The sequence below is a fragment of the Emydura macquarii genome, unplaced genomic scaffold (genome assembly GCF_026122565.2).
Source record: "Emydura macquarii macquarii isolate MOO-44397 ecotype Brisbane River unplaced genomic scaffold, CSIRO-AGI_Emac_v2 contig_1551, whole genome shotgun sequence".
NCBI lineage: Eukaryota > Metazoa > Chordata > Testudines > Chelidae > Emydura > Emydura macquarii.
Window position 1 is genome coordinate 15,856,493 of NW_027131688.1, and position 21,554 is coordinate 15,878,046.

General features: G+C 41.3%; 1 protein-coding gene across 3 annotated transcripts in view; it reads left to right on the top strand.

Annotated features, from left to right (window-relative positions):
- The first annotated feature begins 370 nt into the window (after positions 1-370).
- The window catches only part of BRF1 (BRF1 RNA polymerase III transcription initiation factor subunit), a 227,001-nt gene continuing 205,817 nt past the window's right edge, over positions 371-21,554 (top strand). For all 3 annotated transcript variants that reach the window (XM_067554938.1, XM_067554936.1, XM_067554937.1), the window contains exons 1-2: positions 371-822; positions 17,477-17,557. In XM_067554938.1, the coding sequence (XP_067411039.1) occupies positions 636-822; positions 17,477-17,557 (268 nt within the window). In that variant the 5' untranslated portion in view covers positions 371-635. The remainder of the gene's footprint in view (positions 823-17,476; positions 17,558-21,554) is intronic.

Here is a 21,554-nt window from a genome sequence, read left to right on the forward strand (position 1 = left end):
GAGGCAAATGGTGCGATGACAGATGCAGCGTGGTCCAGACGTGAAGAGAGTGGGGCCCTGTATGGGGCAGCAGGGTGCCACACCACAGTGACGTGTGGGGGCTATAGGGAGTAGGGATAGAGCTGGAGGGGGCTACGGGAGAGAGACGGGGGCGGGGGTCTGAGATCATGGGGGACTGAGCCAGGTGAAAATGATGGGGGGCTGAGGGAAAAGGGGGGCCCTGGCTAAGGGTGGGGGGTGAGGTACTGCCACGGACCCACTGTGGGTCCTAGAGGGAGGCGTGAGGGGGCGCTGGGCCGTGAGCGGCGGGCGTGGGGAGCTGGGGGGGGGGGGGGGGGTACTGCGGGGGTGACGGAGGGCTAGAGGCGGGGCTAAGGGCGGCGGGGCGGAGACACTGACACACGCAGCTCGTGCCCGCTCTGAGCTCGGACAGCACCGCCGGGGCCCGGGCCTAGCCGGAAGCGGCGCGGCTGCCGCAGCCCCCGAGCTCTCGCGAGAGAACCGAGGAGGCGGGGTTGGGCGCGAGCGTGGGGCTCCTCCCCCAGCCGGCCCGGCGGCGAGGCCTGCTGCTGCTCAGGGCGCCCCAGACCGTGAGCGGTAGTAGCGGCGGGGAGCGGGCCCCGGGCAGCGGCATCATGCCGGGCGGGCGGGTGTGCGCCGCGTGCGGCTGCGCGGAGATCGAGGTGGACGCGGCGCGGGGGGACGCGGTGTGCACGGGCTGCGGCTCGGTGCTGGAGGACAACATCATCGTCTCCGAGGTGCAGTTCGTGGAGAACAGCGGCGGCGGCTCCTCGGCCGTGGGGCAGTTCGTGTCCCTAGACGGTGAGCGGGGCGGGGCGGGGCACCCCCTGTCTCCCTGTTGCCGGTCGCTCCAGGGTCTCCTTGCTCTCTGCTGGTGCCAGCCCGTGCCCCGGCTCTGGGCCACGCAGGACTGGCATTGCTTTCCCTATAGCTGGGGGGAGCCCCTCCCCAGTCTCTCCCCCGGGGAGGGGGGGGGGGTCGTATCCAGCCACTGCCCCCTTCCCCCCACGGCTGCAGGGACAGTATGCAGGGTAGAGCTCTTGGTCCTGCACAAGAGGCAGCGGAATGGTTGTTCTGACAGGTGAATAGCTCATTAATTGTGTCTGACTTCTCCACGTGACTCCCCCTGCTTTTGCGTAAATCCTCGTTTCTATCGGTTGATAAATTGATTCCTTTCTTTTGTGTAGCTAATTTCAGGAGCAAAACTTGGGCTGGGTAACTCTAGAGCAAACGGAGACAAGGGAATGTCTTCTCTCCTGACTTGGTTTTCCAGTTGTTCCTTTGTATGACTGAAGGGTGACTCTGAAATATTTTATCAAGCAGCGATGCAGAGATCCTGATCCCATGCATCCATGTGGATTTAGCTGTATGATTTGGGGCCGAAGGGCTACATGTGCAAAAGGACTTCGGTGACTAACTGCCACTTTAAGTGCCACTGAGCTTCTCAAAACCCCAGCTTAGCTGCCACCTAAACTCTGTAGGTCCCTAAAGTTGTATGATTCTAAATTTCCACTTATTTACAGTCTCTGAGGTGTCTACGGGTTATCTTCACTACAACAGTTAGCTTGAGTTTGAAGGTCAGGTGATGCGGCTAACTTGAGCTAACTGTGCTGTGAAGTTTCCAAAAGTGAGCGTACACACAGCCCTCAGTTTAAGCCCCTGTGTGCCTGTCCGTTAGGCATTCTCAGAGCATTCCTAAACCCACACAAAATGGGAGGAGAAGGAGGCCCCCCCCAGTTCTCTTTTAAATTTTTAGTCTATTGATTAAGGGCACTCACCCTGGATGTGAGAGAGCTGGGTTCAGTTCCTCCCCTTCTGGAGAGAAGGGATTTGAACTTGGATTTACTCTGTCTTAACCTTAAGGTGCCTTAACCTTTAGGGCTATAGAGTCATTCTCCCTCTGTCAGTGGCCCGATGAATATTTTTCTGTTTATACATACTGGTGCAGGTTTAGTAGGAGAGGCTGTGAGAGACCTGCCCCAGAATACCCCATAGCCCAATGTTTAAGGCGCTCTCCTGGAAAAGCCAGGTTCATATCCCTGCTTCACATTAGGGAGAGGGGGAACTTGAACCTAGGTTTCCTATATCCTAATTAAGTGCCCGAATCCATGCGCTAATAGGAGCACCTAATTTCAGGGGAGTATTCACAACTGTGAATCCTGAGTGGAGGGAAGCACCTCCCTTCAGCCCAGACTAAGTACCTTTTGAGGGGCAGGGTTTAGGCCACCCCCATCTCTGGTATTTCCTACTGGCTAGCTTAGATGGCTACCCACTTAGCTTGCTGGCTTTCATGGATTCCATTCTTAGGTGCATAATTCTCCCCATGCATTTCATAGGGATCCTAGGTACCTAATTTAGGGCTGTGGATTCCACTAAGTGGCAAGGTACCTAAAAATTAGGTATGGCAATACTGAGCATTTCAATGCCAGAGGCCCTTTGTGGATCTAGTCCCAAGTGTCTGTGTTACTGTTAGCCAGTCTGTTCTTTACACACACACAAGGTTCCGTTTACAGTATAAAAACAAGTCTAACAAGCTCTGTAAAATGTTTGTGGCCAACCCGGCTGTGTTATAACATAGTTTGGTACACTTGGAGTTATAACTAAATTTTAGTTAAAAAAGTACTTTAGGTTAGACAAGTTGGCCCTGTCTATGCTAGATGAAACGGCATTGCAGCAAACTTGAGTGGAACACCCTGTCTGTGTGCAGGACTTTCCCAGCACTTCCCCATGGTGATTGGCTCCAGCACGTGAGATGAAGTCGTTTGTGCAGCTCCAGCTAAACTGGTGCAACTTAAAATGGTTTCTCCCTATTTTATTATTAATTATTTCTATTACCATAGTGCGTAGGAGCCCGTCATGGGCCAAGACCCCCAGTGTGGCTGACTCTGTACAAACACAGAAAGTCCCTGCCCCAAAGATTTTACAGTCTAAGACAAGAGGCAACAGCTGGATACAGATAGACTGGAGTACAAAGAAACAGAGAGACAGTATTGGTCAGCATGATGCACTGTTCTCTTCCCCCTTTCATCGGGTTTGAGAGCAGTAGAGTCTTTTCCTTAGTCTTAGGTCTGCTGGGAACATTTTCTACCCCCTGTTGTTTTAGGGCCAAGCATAACTGAGACATTTGCTGGTCTGGTCTCAATTCTGTTGGAGGAATATGGGAGAGGAAAATTGTTATAAATATTACTTAAATTATTGGTATTTGGATGTTTTTCAAGGAACTGTTTCAACAGCAGTTTCCAGACACCTGAAAGAAGAAAATCAGACATACAGTTTCATTCTAATGTTAGCAAAATGTCAAATACAGTAACTAGACAAAGCTACCTACCTACTCCCAAATAAATGGTAAATCTCAGAGCCTGTGGTTCTCTATCACTGTTTGCTTCTTGTCTTCCTGCTCTTCCACCCTGGATAGCTGGAAATAGCTTAGTAGGAACAACTGCACATGTGGACTTCAGTAACTCAGTCATAGGTTAGGGATCTATTACAGGAGTGGGTGGGTTGAGGTTCTGAGGCCTGCCTTGTGCAGGTCAGACTAGATGATCATAATGGTCCCTTCTGACCTTAAAGTCTATGAGTCTAGGGTGCTGGAAGAAGAGTGGTGGACTGGTGGATCTGATAGTCTTACTGGGAAGAACTGATTTCCCTCTAGACCTTTCCCTGATGATTCTAGTCTCAGGATCTGATGGAAGAAGTTACATCACCTGAGCTGAGAATCAGGGCCCAAGGCTGCAGTGTCCAGTTGTTCCAACTCTCATGGAAGTCAGTGTAACTTTGACTCTGGTTCTGACTACAGAACCAGACCTATAAAAGATTAAAAGAATAAATTAAAGAACTGAATAAAATTATACTATATTAGTTAGCAAATGGCTTGCTTCCTCCTGCCAGCTATGTCAAGATGACCATGTGTCTTTGTTCTTACATGGCCCACATCACTGTAGTATCAAAGTGCCTCCCATGAGAGAACATGGCAATTATCGCTTCCTTCCCTACCAGCAAGACACAGGCTAGGCTTTAATTTTTTCTTACATACTTAAGAAAATGAGGAGTATTATTGTGGGAAAGCGTGGTGGAAGAGGTGGGTTTTGGATTTAGCGCCAAATGTAGCAAACTTAGTAGTCATTTTCTATTTCAATGGCATTGAGTTCCATAGTCTTGGTCTGGCTCTTGTGAAAATTGTCTCATGCAGTTATGAGATTCTCTTATTTTGAATTTGAATCCTTCTTGCACTGTCAAATGTCGCTGAAGGCACGAATGACACTCTTGCCATACAGGTGCTTTGGCTTCGTACTTAACACGTCACAGATTTCCGTCTTGTGTGGATAACATAATTGTGGATAAGGTTTTGTTGCATTCTTGTTGACGGACAGTTTTGTTTTTTCCATTGGAGCATAGCACATGTGGGAGGTTATGGTCACAGAGGAAGGACCATGAACTCAGGTAGCTAGGTCTAACTCCATTCAGGGCTTTCAAGATCAGCACGGCAAACTTGAACTGGACTCTGTTCAGTGGGAGCCAGTGTAGAGAGCATTGAATCCAGGTAACGTGTTCCCAGCCACCTGTGTTGTGGTATTTATTACATTGTCTGCCTTGGAATTGATTGTGATCTTCAGGATACATCTGCAAATGTTATCCTACTTCTTTTAAGGGCAAGTCAACATTTAAAATGCTGCAGTGGTGTAGCTGCAGTGCTTCAGAGAAGACATTAATATGCCGACAGGAGAGTGTCGCCCATTGGCATACTTAATCCACTTCCATGAGAAGTGATAGCTATGTTGATGGGAGAAGCCTTCCTATTGACACAGGGCTGTCTACACTGGGGGTTAGGTTGGTATAACTGCGTTGCTCAGGGGTATGGATTTTTCACATTCCTGAGCGATGTAGTTATACTAGTGTAAGTTTATAGTGCAGACCTGACCTCAGTCTGGCATGAGATTGATGCAGAATGGTTCCAAGGGTAAATCTTCAAAGCTAAAGCCCTAGTCAGCTAAGAATGCTAATCCCCCTGACTTGGTGCTAGTGTGTCAGTACAGACCTGACTAATCCCGGGTTGGTGGCCTCACCACCAAAGCACCCTTGTGTCATCATCAGAAAAGCTGAGTGCTCTGCTACACACCAGCTCCGTGGTGCATTCAGGGACTCGATGCTTGAAGTCACAGAGCCCTGGTTCATCAGGAAGCTGAAACTGGCGGTGCTTAGGTTTGCATGGGGTTAGGAAATGTTGTGTTTCAAAGGTAGTTGAGTTCTGTTGGGAAGAAGGCTGCTAGTTTTCTTGTCACTTGTTAAAGTGCCTAGAGCTTTGGATAGTTGTCCCTTTTTCTTTTCGTATCAATCTAAAAGAAAAAAGGAATAAGAGGGGAGGTGGGAAGCACTGAGAGAGCAAGCTAGCAGTACCCCCAGGTGCATGTTTTGAAGCCCTTTATTTCATGAAGCTGCATATGAAGGACAGGAGTATGGATCTTACCATTCTACATCTATATGCTCAAAGTGGAGAGGGGACCTTCGATTCTGGATATTGACGTACAATTAATGATCTGGCTTGGTCACTGTGGTTCTTTGAGGCTGCCAAAGTACCACCTTTGAGGCACTCTTGCCCTGTGTGAGCTGGTGTGAGATCTTATGGCACAGGTGCACTGTCATGGTCAGTGACTGAGCTTGATAGTAAGTGAGGCTAGAGATACTTATGGTAGATACACTGACATCTCAGGAACTGAGCATTCTGACACACCCTGTGTCAGTGTTTCCCTGAACACGTATGTCATTCTGTGCCCTGCCGTTGCTTAGACAGCTTCAACCATTTGAGTGTGGGCATGCTGAGAATGAGGCTGGCAGACTATTATTTGTACTTGAGTGAATTAGAGGACTTTTCTGATGCCCCAGTATTTTTCTACTTGAAAGAAGCACCAAGGTCATGCCTCTGCTGAGAAGGATCCTACTTTCCCCAACTTTTTTAGAGGCTGTTCAAGGCTTCAGCCAATCTTGAATTAAAACCGATTCAGGAATCCAGCAGTCACAAGTGAAAGTTACCCAGATCAGGACCTCCTATGTGTTAAGGTTGCTGTGTTCTTACACCCTATTTTGGCGGAGTTAACGGAGATGTGACAGATCCCTCATGCAACTGCTCCTGTCTTGAAGGTGATCAAGAAAAAAAACACATCTTCAATGGAGGATGCCACTGGCTAAGTCCCTACAAGAGCTTCGTGGTGGAGGTTGTTTTGACGAGAAGAAAGACTGGCTAGACTTTTGGTGCTGTGCCCCCATGTTCTGAGCTGCAGTGCAGAGATTCAGTTGGATGAAGGTTTTACCCATCTGTATCTGCAACATGTTGTAATGTGGTCTACCAAATCTTCCCCAAAGGTAGTTCAAACAGACAAACAGGCCACTGTTTATATACATGGGCAGGGAGGCACCAGGCCATATTTCCTCTGTTGGGAAGCCCTGTGGAGATGGGCATGAGCTGTCTCCAACAGCAGTAATAATAATCTTAGCTGCCATGGATTTGGTAGAAGAGGAGAATGTGTTTGCAGACTAAAGTGATCCATAATAGATTCTTATGAGTGATCTCTGGATAAGGGAGTCTCAGATCAGCTCTTCCTACAGTGGAAGACACTAGAGACAGATATTTTCACCACTCACCTGTCAGGAAGCTACTAGTCTTCTGTTTATGGTACTGGGAAAAGACTGCTAAGCATGCCTTTTCCATTCACTTGGAAAGGAGGCTGTTATCCACCTTTCTTCCTGGCAAGGCTCTGGAGGAAGAAAGATTAGATGGTCCTTATAGCTTCTTGCTGGCAGATAATTGTGGTTCTCTCTTCTGTTACAAATGGCCAAGGTTAATCTCATCAGGCTGAGAGTCTCTGGTCTCAGATCACACCTAGAATCAGGGAGAGTTCTGTCGTGGACAGCTTGCCTCTTGACATGGTGTCTCTGAGCAGGTAGGTTATGTTCTCCTGACATCCTGGAAGCCATCTTCTGGATAGATACACAATTCTGAATGGTTGCCATGTGATGAGGTCGGGCCCAAGAAGACCTATTGCTCTGCATAAAAACTACTTGAGTACCTTCTTTACCTAATGGAGTCTAATTTAAATATTAACTCTGTCCAGGTGCATTTTAGACTTTCATCAACTAACCAAAGGTAGACCGTGATCTCTGTAGCTTCTTGTCATTGCATTCACGTGGGGCATGACTTTTGAAACGCCCCATAATATTATCTGTAGTGAATATAGTCTGTTTCTTATCTCTCTATAGTTATGTAGGTTCTTATGAGGTTTCTATTAATAATAATATCTGAGCACCTTCCAAATATGAAATAATGCAAAACAGTGTCTACTAGGAGATGGTTGGAAATTGTTTTCAGTGTGCATTTGATCACACTTTTCTGTCTATATCTATTTTTTTCTGCTGCTGCTCTTGGAGAGAGGCTAAACTAGAGAAATGAGACTTGCATTTTCTTTGAAGGCAGTGAAGTCTGTGGTCATCCTATTGCATCTGGAAGGAAATCCCATAGTCTTGTGGTAGTTGCTGGGAGAAACTGTTTGCTTTCGTAAGTTTAACCCTTGAGTTTGACAGAAAAAATAAGTATGAAACTAAGGGGAACAGATAGCTGGACTCCGATAATTCAGACTATTTGTCACGACTGGGATGTGGGCTGTCATGCCTAATGATTGAAGCCATGGAGATGGCTAGGTCAAGGTTAGAGCGGCACCAAGCTGGAGTCAAGAATCAATTGAGAGGAGGGCCGAGGGTCAAAGCCATGAATCAGAAGCTGAATGCCAGCCCATGGGTAGCCCAGAGACATGGTTAGGAATGGGAGCCAGGGGTGTCAAGAATGGAGAAGGGCAGGAACTGAAGCGGACAGTGGGGGGGGGGGGGGGAGAGAGAGAGAGAGAGAGAGAGAGCAGGTGCAACATGCCCACAGTCTGTACAGAGTACTATTAGGGAGTGAACCAGGTGACAGGAGGATGGAAATTTACCACTCACTTTAGAAAGTTCCCTGGATATGCTGTAATCCAGTTTGGTAGGAGAAAGAAAGGTTAAGTGCTCTGCTTTGATGTTTAGAAAAGATTATCAGGAAGTTTGCAGTTAGATCTGTAGTGAAAACCTAAACTAGAATTTGATACTTTGACCTTTACAGAAGCTTTTAACTTCGTCTAATTTTGCACAGTTACTAAAGATTTTACTCAGTGATTTATAGAAAGATGCTCATTTTTATTATTTTATATTCTCTACATCTGATTCCCCCAAAGAGACACAACCCTTTTCTAAGCTCTTTAAAAGCTTTATCAGGGCTTGAAAGATTCATTCACTTGGGGTGAGTTGGAAATTGACTGAGCAAGTGGTTTTTAACCTTCTGCATAATCTGTTTTCATTTTAAAGAATAGTAAGTTTCTAGCCCTAATGGTTACAGAAATAACCTTCCAAGTGGAAATTATGGTTACATCAATGTAATGCTGTATTTTGTCTGCAGAGTTTTCACAAACTGCAGAAAACTAAATGATTATCTGCTGTCACTCACTGCTGCTTTCTGTGAGTGGTACTAGTAAGAATCAAGACAATTTCATTCTGCAGCAGTTTGGGAAGTCTGTATGAGCAGCAGCACAGACAGATGCTGGAAAGAATTACTGGAGAAGGGTTAAAAATGCTGGAGTAGGGTAAAGATACACATCCATCAGAGCTGCCAGAAGGCTCAGAGAGGTGTACAGTAGCAGAGAATCCTTGCCTCATAGCAGCCAGTAGGCTTTGGGATGTGTCACTGTATTCTGTGTGCAATTCAGATGAGTAAGGGTTTGTGTCACCACTTGCCCTGCAACCCTGAGTGCCTTACGGTGCTTTGCTGCTGTGGCTCCTAGCCTGGGACAGTCACAGCCAGTCTACAAGCATACAGAATGTAACCTGAGTGTCTGTGTGCTCACTGCCCTGCTTAAGCACCTCTGACCCCAGCAGCCTGTCTACAGCCCTACTCTGGCTTCCACCTTGGTTACAACCAGCAACTTATTCCCAGTCCTGAATTTCCCCAAAACTGTGTGCCTGAAGTGTCCAGTCCTCACCTGGACACCTTAGAGAAATAATAAGGTTTGTTGCCCTTTAATGAGACAAAAGCACATTACAACTTATTAATTTAAGTGGGGGTAAATACACCCTTCCCTTCAAATGCAGCACTAAGTTTGGTTTATGGAAAAAATAAAACAAATTTATTAACAAAATATACATAAGGTTAAGTGAGTTCAAGTATAAGGAATGAAGATGGAAAGAGTTACCAGTAAAATAAAACAAAATATGCTTTTAGTGGCTAAGACTTGACAACAAGCTACAGTCCTTGTTCAAGGTAGATTTCTTAGCAGTCTTTCTTCTTTCCAGCCATGGCTGATTTTCTCTGTCAGGACCTTCCATAGAAGCATAAGGGGCTGGTTTCCCTTGTCTTTCTAAGGCCTGGTCTACACTGGTGTCTTAATTCGAATTAAAGTCCCTTAATTTGAATTAATTACTCCCGCGTCTACACTTGCGCATTGTTAATTCGAATTAAGGAGCCTTTAAAATCGAATTAATAAAACCACCTCTGCAAGTGGATTAGAATCATAGAATATTAGAGTTGGAAGGGACCTCAGGAGGTCATCTAGTCCAACCCCCTGCTCATTAGCACCTGAAGCACATCAGTTAATTCGCATTAGTGTGAGTGTGGATGCAATGGGACTTAATTCAAATTAATTGGCCTCCAGACTGTATCCCATGATGCCCCATTTCAGTACCCTCTCCCAAAGCAGCCCCAGGAAGATTTAAATCTTCATTTCCTGTGGTGAATGGGTTTAAAATCCAAGCTGCGATCACCCTGCCCCCACACACAACAAACCCTTTGCAGTTTGTCTCTTTAAAGGTTTGAAAGATTTCACCACCCCCCTCCCCGCATGGTGAATGCGTTTTAACTGCCCAGCAAGCCCTTTGCAGTTTGTCCCTTTAAGATTTGTCCCTTTGAAAGTTTAGCCCTTTAAAGTTTGTCTCTTTGAAAGATTTCACCACCCACCCCCATCCCGGCGTAGTGAATGCGTTTTAAATGCCAGCAGTGAGAGGAAATTCTTTGCTACGTTGTTTCAGTGGCCAATCATGGAAATTGATACTTTCTTAAGAGTTTATTCACAGTGCTACATGTGGATACATTATATCATGCTTTCCATCAGTGAAATGAAAACATTTGTATCACTGTATTAATATACTAACTGACTCCTTGTTGTTTATCTTACATTCTACAGACACCTGTAGAATCAAAATCAAAGGCAAGCAATATACAGCGGGTGGTAGGGGGAGCATAAAAGGCAGACAGCATACAGAGGGGGGGTTCGTTTGGTGAAGGGAAAAATCAAAGGCAAGCAATATACAGGGAGTGGTGGGGGGAGCATAAAAGGCAAACAGCATACAGTAGGAATCTGCACACACTTCCATTTCCCAGTAGCTTGAAGAGGCAGAGGTTGGTTTCCCACCTGGACATTGCCCCTGAACAGCTCCCTCACCCCCCAAAAAATCTTCTGTTTGGGGCTATTATAGACTGTTGTGAACAGGGTTGGGTAGTGGATGAGATCCCAACTCCTGTAAAATGCCCCAATTGTTAGGGAGTTTGGCTGTCAGAGGAGGCTAATTTCACCATCAGTTGCCTTCGCGCAATGTAAGTTTTTTCTACTAAAAGTGAGGGTGTGAAAGGTGAGTGTCTAGCATCTTTCAAAGAAACTATAATGCTGAGGAAAGGCAGGGCTCTTCAGCTGTGGTAGGCAGCCCACCGGGAACGAACTCCGAATTCAAGCCAGGGTTTCCACACCCCTCAAGGTGGGTAATCATTCTTGGGTGACAATGGCAATGGATGCTTTAGAGGAGATGGATGCCACCTGCGTTATTGTCCCTAATCGTTCACAATGAAACAGTGACACTTCTTCATTGAGGCAACAAGTTGGCTACCACATTTGGGGGAACCCAAAGTATTTATAGGATAGTTTTACAAGCTGCAAAACTCTTTACATTTCACTAAAATCCAGCCCAGTAGTTTGTACCAGTTCCTTAACTTGTTCAGTACCTTCCTTATCTTTATTTCGGATACTAGCATTCCAGGAACTAGTCTGGGAAATTACCTCCTTAGCTACCATAGAACATTAATGTATTTTGCCTCTGACAAGTTTCTTATTTTCTAATGTCAAGGCTGGCTGACTACAGCTTTGCAAAGTGTTATGGGATACTCCTCATAAGTGAACAGGATTATAGAAACACATACGCCAATTCAGACCATGTACCTTGTAGAAATATATATATACAATATAATGCTATGTTGATACTATGTGCTTAATGCATATTAATATGTGATGTCAATAATACATATTGATAATGTGATGAATGTATTGGTTAATAGGGGAGAGCAATTTAAATCATGATTAACAATAATTTAAATCAGGTTGAAGATGTATAAAAATAATTTGAAAATTTGTGCTATTGCAATTTTAGATTAAAAGTAGTATAATGAACTAAATTATAAATACATTTAAAAAAAATGCCACTGATGGTAGGCATCTTATCTGAATTTTACAAACATTTTTACATTATAGGGGGAAAATATTGGAAAATTAAGGCTCTGATCCTGCAAGTGTGTAACTTTATTTACATGAATGATGAGAATATTCATTTGGTTGATAAAGATAAATGTAGTATATTGCACCTTCTGTAAGCTGTTTGATTTACTATCACACAACATTTTGATTAAAAACATTGAATAAAAATTAACAAGGTGTTTCTAGTCAGGTCCTGGAATGATTGGTTCTTGGCCATATGCTTTTTAACATTTTATTAATGACATGGAAGAAAACATAAAAGCATCACTGATAAAGTTTGCAGATGACCAAAAAATGGTAGAGTGGTACATAATGAAGAAGATAGGTCAAGGCAACAGAGCAGTCTGGATTGTTTGTTAGGCTAGGCATAAGCAAACAAAATCTCTGTTTTAGTATGACCAAATATAAATGTACATACATCTAGGAATAAAGAATGTAGGCCATACGTACAGGATGGGGGACTCTAGCCTGGGAAGAAGTGACTCTGAAAAAGATTTGGGGGTTGTGGTAGATAATCAGTTGCACATGAGCTCCCAGTGTAACTATGTGGCCAAAGAGCCTCATGTGATCCTTGGATGCATTAACAGGGGAATCTCGAGTAGGAGAAGAGAAGTTATTTTATCTTTGTATTTGGCACTGGTGCTACCACTGTTGGAATACTGTGCCCAGTTCTGGTGCCCACAATTCAAGAAGGATGTTGATAAAATGGAGATGGTTCAGATAAGAGCCTAATAGAGCTTCGTGAGTTTATCGCTATTTATTTAGCTTAACAAAAAGAAGTTAAGGGGTGACTTGATACGTCTGTGAGGATCAAATATTGGATAAAGGGCTCTTCAGTCTAGCAGAGAAAGGTATAACAAGATCTAATGGCTGGAAGTTGAAGTTAGACAAATTCATACTGGAAATAAGGTGTACATTTTTAACCAGGAGAGTACTTGACAATTGGAATGATTTACCAAGAAGGGTCATGCTCGATCCTCCATCATTGGCAATTGTTAAATCAGAACTGGTTGCTTTTCTAAAAGATGTGCTCTTATTCAAACAGGAATTATTTGCGGGAATTATTTCTATTGTCTGTGTTATACAGGGGAGGTCAGACTAGATGGTCTCAGTGGTCCTTTTTTGATCTTGGAAACTGAGTAGTTCCATTGACTTGACTTCAGTAAGACTATAACATATGCATAAGTGCTTGCAGGGTCAGACGCTAAATTTGTTTTTTAGTTAAAAAAATTAGTGGCATAAATCTTTGTCACTTCAAAACAAAACAGATTCAGTGTTAAACAATGTGAAGTTATGTACACGTCCAATAGATTAACAAAATTATGAACTTTTTATATGAATAATTTTCAAAAGTGGAGCCTGAAACTGTTCTTAAACTCAGGTTTGTGTATGTAAGTGACTTAGGAGCACAAGCCCCAGACACTCACCTGCAAAACCTGATAGAGGAAATACAGCCTGGTCAAAACATTTCAGCTTTCTTGATTTGTGGAAGTTCAATATACTGGAAGATGGGGTTGTATGCAAATGTAGTTTTGGCTATTTGTTTATAAATTTTATAGTATTGAATTTGCGGTGTTTACACACGAAGTATATTAATTATACCCTGGACCTGTCTTTTATTTTAGGATAGAAAAGCATTTTAAGTGTGAAACTTCTTAATAGAAGAAGTCTGTGTGTAAAATCTGAAATTCTAACAACTAGAAAACTAAGTAAAGAAATACCTGCGAAATATCCATTTTAGCAATTTAAGACTAGAAAACGGGAAGAAACTAAACAACTAGCCATGTGCAAATTAATAAATCCGCTTTAAATTATAAAAATTATTTAAATAAAATTCATCTTTAAAAAAAATTCACGGTTTTTATCCACCCTCATAAGTAGGCAAAATGCAGAAACATGTTGCTCGCTATTGAGACAGTTGTGTTAATTGGCAGAATAAAATGAGTTTTGTATTGATATAAACTTCATTTTTGTCCATGGCAAATTAACCCACAGATGTTGCTAAAGGTTTTTTGTGGTGTTACTATGTTTATAGAAGTCAAGAATCAATATTATTGATTTGAGCCATGAATTGTTCACAAGTTTTCCCACAAAGATCTCTCAATGGATCTTAATCCTGACCTCTAACACTGCTTCTAGTGCAGTCTTGGACACTTCTTGAGTAGGTTCTACGAGGGCTTTTTTTTTTTTTTTTTTTCTTCATTTTAATTTTACTTGATTTACAAAACTGGGGAATGGGACAAAACAGTGCTACCGAAATTGCTCCTCTTTGTGATCCAGGTCTCCGGAGGTGAAAGGTTAGTACACAGACTTGAATCATCTAACGTTAACTATGAGCCATATGAGAGGCCATAGTTAAAGTTCCAGAACAGAGGGAGATGTGAGTCAGGACTGTATTGGATTGGCAGACCTTTACTGGGCAGTTTGAACAACACCTGCCCATATTTTGCCTGGCTTTAGTCAGGTCTGTTTGTTTTTCACTTTCCTGAGTACCAAATTCACCATCAATATAATGGTGGTGATAGTAAGGGACAGTGAGGACTCTTTATTCTTATGTTATGGAGGTATCTGTCTGAGACATAAGTGAAAAATCAAGTTTTAGAAGTTTGAGTAATAACGTTCCTATTATGCTTATCTCCTGGATTCCTGAAGGTGGCAATCTTGCATCAGACTTAGTCAGTGATTCTTCTTGGCAGCCCATGTCTTCCTGTATGTGCTATCTTTATGACAGCAACAAATGCTTGCTTGAAATACTGCACAGTATATTGTTGGCAGCCTTTGAAAATGCTGAATCCTTCACATTGTATTACGTCCACGTTGATTTTTGTATGATGTTCAAACTAGAGCCTTGTGGAAAAAGGGCCGTATATCCCTGTGGTAGGGTGGTTTTGAAAATGAGCTGATTTGTTTTGTGGGATGGGATGGGGCTAGAATGGTCTAGACTAGACAACGTGTCTGCTGAGTTTATTCATCTTAAGCATTTTTAGCTGATTACAGTGTGTGAAGATCTGTTCACTTGTCTGTAAAATTGGCCGATGGGAGAATATAAGAACAGAAGTCTTTCATTTATAGACTTTGGTTAAAGATTTCTGTTCAGTCAAAACTATTAAACCCTCTGCTGTTGCAGACATGAATTGCAATGGAACATTGACCTACGCTGCTTTTGGTTTCATGGGCTAACTTAAATGGAAAGCTCATTAATTTTTTATATCAAATCTCCCAGTCTAGTTAGTAAAAGCCCTGGGTTGTGACACAGTTGATTTGGTACCTTCTGTATTCTTTACAAGTTTTATTCTGCATCCGCAAAGAAAGGGATATTAAAATACAGCTTTTTTCCTAGTTTATACTAAAAAGTATTTTCCTTCATGAATGCACAGTGCTGGCTGGCTATGTGTTAACTATAGTGGTACCGTCAAGCAACAGCTACTCTGTAATTAAAGTTGCAAGAAAGCTTCCATTATAACCCCTTCTTTTCACTAACTCATTAATTCTGTAAAATTAATGTTTTGGCTGAAACTGGAGACTGTGTGTTGTCCTTCTGGGGCCATACAGGGTGGAGAGACAGGCAAGAAACACTGCTGCTCCTACTCCCAGTTTCACTCTGCTTGGGTTGCTGTGCCAGGCCACTCGCAATCGACTCAGAATGCAGGAACTACTTACTTGCTCCTGCTCCTTGGGGAGCATGATGCTGAAAAGGTGGGAAGGAAGAAGTGGAGGCATGACTATCTGTGGAGTATGGGCAGGTGTCTTGGGGTATTCTGGGCCATCCTAGCAGCATGTGCAAAATGTGCATCCGACTGTGTGTCAGGGGTAGCCCCCGGAAAGATTTTTGCCTGTAGTACAATTCCTAAGTGCTCCTGGGGTGGTGCATCTCTACACCTCCCTCTACCCAGCATTTGTACCTAAATGCTACAGACGAACCCTAAATCTGGGACGAGAGGAAGGCTTTGATTTAATAAAGCTGAGCGTTTGAATAGTACTGGGGATATTTAGTAGGCAACTTTGTAGAGTTGTGAAGTGCTCATTTCAGAAGAGATGTGCTGCACAGAGTTATGGATGTACGCACAGGTTGGCTTAGACAACTTGCCAAGGTTGTAACCCTCTCTATTGGAATTCCTAAGTTCTGTAGGACTACATCTGCACTCCATAGATGAAGGAACATACAGCCTCTGCTTGTAAGCCCCAAAATAGTTCTGGGTTATATTTCTGATAAATCTTGGAAATTAAAATTTTAAAACAAAGAAAAAAGCTTGTTAGTTCATTATTAAAGCTGTATAGTTAAATATTGAAAAGGGTCAAGAAGTGTAAAAATCAGAATTAAAATAGAACATAAATTTGGCCTTGTGTAGTGGTTGCTCTTCCTAGTCTTCTTAATATTATGGTTTGTCTTTAAATGTATACCATAAATATACAGCATTTGCAGTATAGCTGAATTTACTGGCTTTTTGTGGAGTTTTTAACTATCCAGCTGTAACATTGCATTAATTTTTTTTATTCAGTCTATGAAGATGGTTAGTGAGACTTTATGCAGCTTAGTTGATTGTAAAATTAGACTTTACAGTTAGACGGTATGACCACTTAAATGACCATTTTTTCATTCAGATACGAGTGTTGTTCCCATTTCAGCTCAGTGGGAGCTGGGCATGTCATCACACGCAAAAGAAGTGACCTTTATGTACAATGTGTATATCTTAATGTGTAAGACAAGGTGGGGAAGCTTTTAAGGAAGAGAGAGAGCTGAAATTTCTGAATAATTGGTAGTACTGGGGAATTTAATTACCTAGACATCTATTGGAAAAGTAATTTAGCAAAGCACAAATTTCCTATAAGTTTTTGAGACAGCTTTTTGTTTCAGAAAGTGGAAAGAACCAGGGGGATTGTAATTTTAGACTTGATTCTGAATAGCGGGGAGGAATTGGCTGTGAATCTGAAGGTGGATGGCAGTTGAGGTGAAAGTGACCACAGATTCATTCATTTCATGATTCTAAGGAAAGGAAGACATAAGAGCAACAGAATAAGGAAAATGGACTTAAAAAAAGTAGAGTTTAACAAATTCAGGTAAGGTCTCATGGGAAGAAAATCTATGGGAGAAAGAAGCTCAGGACTTCTGACAGTTTCTCAAGGAGACAACATTAAATGCACAACAGCCAACTATTCTACTATATACTATATTCTACTATATACGGAAACCTCTCAATGTCAGTAAGGGTTGCAGAAACAGTCCCTTAGTTTCTGCTAGTTTAGCAAGGTAAGAGTGAGTTTAAAACTCTGCTGAAATTTTTGATACTTTCTAATCTTCTGTCTCCTTTTTTTAAATACATGAATTTCTGCATCGACTTTACATTTCAGACACGCAATTCTCTAACCCAAGCTACAGTATGTGTGCTTGACTTTAAATAGCAGTTTTAATGTACAAGGTGTGTATATACTAGCCTCAACTCAAAACCTGTTGCGCACTGACCATATTTTCTGTTCTGTAATGTAGATGTTTAGCTATTAAAAATTCAATTTTTTAGCATTTCTCAACAAAAAATATAAATGAGCAAATGTTCTGTGGTTTACTGTCAGAAAGATTTTACATTTTAGGCTAAGTTATGACTTAATGATCTTTCTGGAAAAGGGGCGGCACATTGTTGCACTAGCTAATCTTGGAGCAGCCCAGGTGAGCGATTTTTAGGGAAAGAGTAAATTGCGATGGGTCTATCCGCTATACCTTTCAAGCCTCAAGTTCCTATGCCACCACCCTTAAGGACCATAATTTGGCTTATCATACATTGTAAAAGTATTGAATGAAAGGGATGCATTGTAAGATCTATATTAATGCTTTCTTTAATTGTATCTGATTGTTTGTTTTTTTTCCCCCCATATAGGTGCAGGTAAAACACCATCATTAGGAGGAGGATTCCATGTCAATTTGGGAAAGGAATCACGAGCACAGACTCTCCAGAATGGTACTTTTAAACTTTAGTCTTGTTGATGTATGATTTTTAGCTTGCTCTAAATATGATTGATGATGATTAATTTTTAGTTTTGAATGGAACCTCAAACCCTTGCATAACTATTTTCTGTAGAGTACACATGTTTCTAATTCTCCCTACTGCTGATTTTACACTGTGCTCTTGTTGGATTGTTATAAATCTGCCTTATGAGATCATATAGCTGTTGGACAAATAATAATGGCACTTGACTGTTTTTTAAAAGGGCTTTTCAAGATTGGCAGGTCTACTGTATTAACAGATATCTTACTGTACCTTTTTATCATAAGAATTTGCAAATTTCTTGAAATGTTTTATGCACGTTTATTTCCAAGCATAAGTGCTCCAATACTTTTATTTTCACACAATGGTAAAATAAGACCATTCAAACATACCTACAATAACAAACTGTGATTGGGCAGTAGGGGAGGGAGAAGAAATTAATTTCAAGCTTCCAAAGAGGGTATAAATAAGGTATAAGGGAAAAGGTACATGAGCCTAAAAACACAATGTTTGCGTGATATACATTTTAATGTAGTTTGTATAATTAAAAATTACTCTTTTAATTTTTTAGTCAATGACAGAGGTTTTTATTCAGCAGTGGAATAATCTTCCAGTTTCAGATTACTCTTATTCGCGGACACATTACCATTTGTTGTCTAATCACAGCGTTGCCTTATATGTTCTTGAGGCAAGACTCTCAAAAGGTGATGTGATTAATCAGGAGTTGTAGGTGGACTTCCATCAATATCTGACCAATCATCCTAATTTCTTACAGAATGTTTTAAATAAATGAATTTTTTTCCTGAGTAGAGGCTTTTACACACAGAACTCTAGAAAAGGAAATCTTGTCAAAATTGTACCTGCATACATACAGGAAGGATAACACTGATCTGCACAAGTAAATAATTGTAGAGTAATTGACATGAGGCCAGATTGTGTTACCCTTATTCATGTTGAATAGTACCATACACCATGTTAGTGGGGCGACCAGTGGAAGAAAGTACTACTCAGTATGAGCAAGAGTGTCAGAATCTGGCCAAAAGTTATGTCATCTCATGAGATTGAAAATTCTACCAATAAGACAATTTTTCAGTTAGCGAGGTTTAATTAGATGAAGGAATGAATATTAATTAAAAATTAATTATGCATAGCCATTGTACAGAACAGCAAAGTGGCTGTTCTGTACATAGCTATCTACTTCACAATATTTGTAACTTTAACTTTAGAAAAGTAAAATACTGAAAAAAACATTACTCTGTGAATATACCAGCCTCCTCCTTTCTGAAGTCCTTAGAGCCTAGAAGGTATCTTCTGTTTTTCAGTTACCCCCTGAGACTGTGTGTTGTGCTGAGCAGAACTAACTGGATGTTGCTCTCTGGAATCTGGCAATGTAGCACCTGAATTGAATGAGCGTCTTCAGTCAAGGAGTTGAGTGTGTGTTGGTTGCTTGAGTGACAAACTCTCTATGATCCTCCCTGTTTTGTGCTACTAACGAAGTTCCAGTCTTGCACTAAATGTTTATAGTTACCTAAACTTAAACTTTCTTCCAAATAGTTTTAGAACAGTAAATATTTTGCTCCGGAGGCTATCTTCGGGTGGGGTTATCCGTGGTCTCCTTATCTCCACTCCATCATCTGTGTCCTTTATTCAAGAAAAAGGAATCTGGACTTTAATCTCTGTAGCAAGTTTGCATCTGGCTAGCTGGCAGTCTGTGAGAAATTTCTTTCCAATGTGCACATCAGTGTGCTTGCGAAGACACGCAAGAAGAGTCAATAGTCCACATATAACTATCCTGGTTGGTAAGGCCCTTCTTTTTGCTTCTGCATGAGGAGGAGGTTGGCTGGTGTATTTTGAGTTTTGTAGTATCCATAATGACGAACTGAGCTACAGCAGCAAAATTATAAAATCTCTGTCCGCATATGCCCTTAATCATGATTTATTTATGATTTTAGTAAGAGATTAATACCATTGCATCTACATTTACAGTATAGTGGCTTAATTATTTACATTGCCTTGCATTTTTTAAAGAAAATTGTGGTGAGTGTTCATTGCATAGAAAATATGAAGTGCACTGATACTTGTCTTTTAAAAAAAATACATTATTCTTGCTTGGGATGCTATAGTGTAATTTGAAGAAGAAATATTAAATAGATATGTAGTAACTAGGTTGTGCACTCATCCCATAAAGTTTGCATTTGTGAAGTTTCTCTAGTTGCAAATGGACTGGTAAAATAAGCTGCTGTTGAGATTGTTACAGAAGCATGGATTTTTTTTCTTTAGTTGTTTGAAATACCTCCTAGGAGATGGATTTGTTCTTACACACTGGTGGTTCTCCATTCAAGGATGTGTACTGCTGTTTTTAATAGTATAAATACTCAGTTTTTTCTTTCCTGTTGTACTCTGCAAGTGGTGCAGCTAGAGTGAAGAAGATGAGTCCATGGGAAATAGAGAGAGATTGAGGAACTCAAGGAATCCTAAAGGTTGTCATCTAGTGTATTATAGAGCAGCTAAGAAGAATGACAGAGGCAGTGCGTAGTCAGAATTCTGGCATGTCTGTCAATAAGCCTAGTCTGTCAAAAAAACTGCATGTTTGATATAATGTAGGGAAAAATCCAGCAATAGGACAGCAGCCTGCTAAAAATAGAAACTGATGCTGGACCAAATTCATCCTTGCTATAATTTCACTGTTTTCAGTGGAGTTAGAAAAGGGCTGACTTTGGTTCGCTATGTCTAATTTAATTACTTTATATAGTGGTTGGAATTGGCTAAACTACTAGCAAAATATAAGGTGCTATACACTCTGGCTATCATTTTTGTAAGTCTTGTGATTGTAGACTATTCTGAACTGGGTAAAAAGCAATTTTTCATTGAAATACCTGAATGTGGTGACTGATGGCTTTTCACGAGTAAAATATCAAACATACGCTATTTAGCAGTTCTGGGCTTTTTCTGCCATATCGGTCTATTTTTTTGTTTTATATAGCTTCCAAAGAAAGGTACAAATGAAGTCTCAGTCCTGAAAAGTTTAGTCTCAGTGCTTGTTGTTTGTACTGTAGGCAGAGTTAACTTGTTTTCTTTCTATTTGTAACAGTAGTTTGTGGTGGTTCATATGGTCTGGCTTTTTTTGATGAATCAAAAGATACATATGTTTATTTACCCAGGAAATGGTTTTAGTTATAAAACTGAGTCCTATTTAAATCTGCTAAAACACTAATCCAACGACAGATAGGATATTCATTGCCTTTGTCAATATCAACATACCAGAGTGGTGTTTAAAATATATTGTACTATGTTAATGCACTTAATATTCAGTTACACAAGATTAATAAGTAGGATGTATATCTTTCTTATTGGTACTCAGGACCACAAAAGTGGTTTTTGTTCAAATCTGACATTTATTTTCCAAATCTGTACATCTGTGAGGCGGGAATTGTATTTCAGCATTCAATTAATAGATTTTACATTGAAGAAATGAAACCACTCAAATGGTGCCATTATCTGCCAAAAAAGGAACCAGAGCTAGAAATAAAGTATTAATATAATTGCAGTCCACTTAATTAAACTGGATCAAATGTAGTCTATCTTGAGGGTGGACCTATTGATAAGATTTTCTTTTTATAGAAAGACAATGACTACTTTGTCTGCTGAACTTCTTGTGAAATCCCTTTTGTGTTGGATAGCTTTTATAGGTACTTATTTACAGTAAAATTCAGGCTTCTTGTCTCTTTAAATTTCATTTTGCAACACTACACTAGATTATGTAATCTCTCTAAATAGCTGGTTCATTCTTGTTTCCTTGCAGGCAGTCTACTCCTGCTATATCCATGTCAGATTCAAGAACAAATTACTTCCAACTATGCCTGTGAGCACTGATGCTTTCATACAGTCTTCAGTGGTCAGAAAGGAAAGGAAATGGGGGGGAAGAGGTCAATAGCATAATTATGGCTTCAGATACTTTTAATTTAATCTA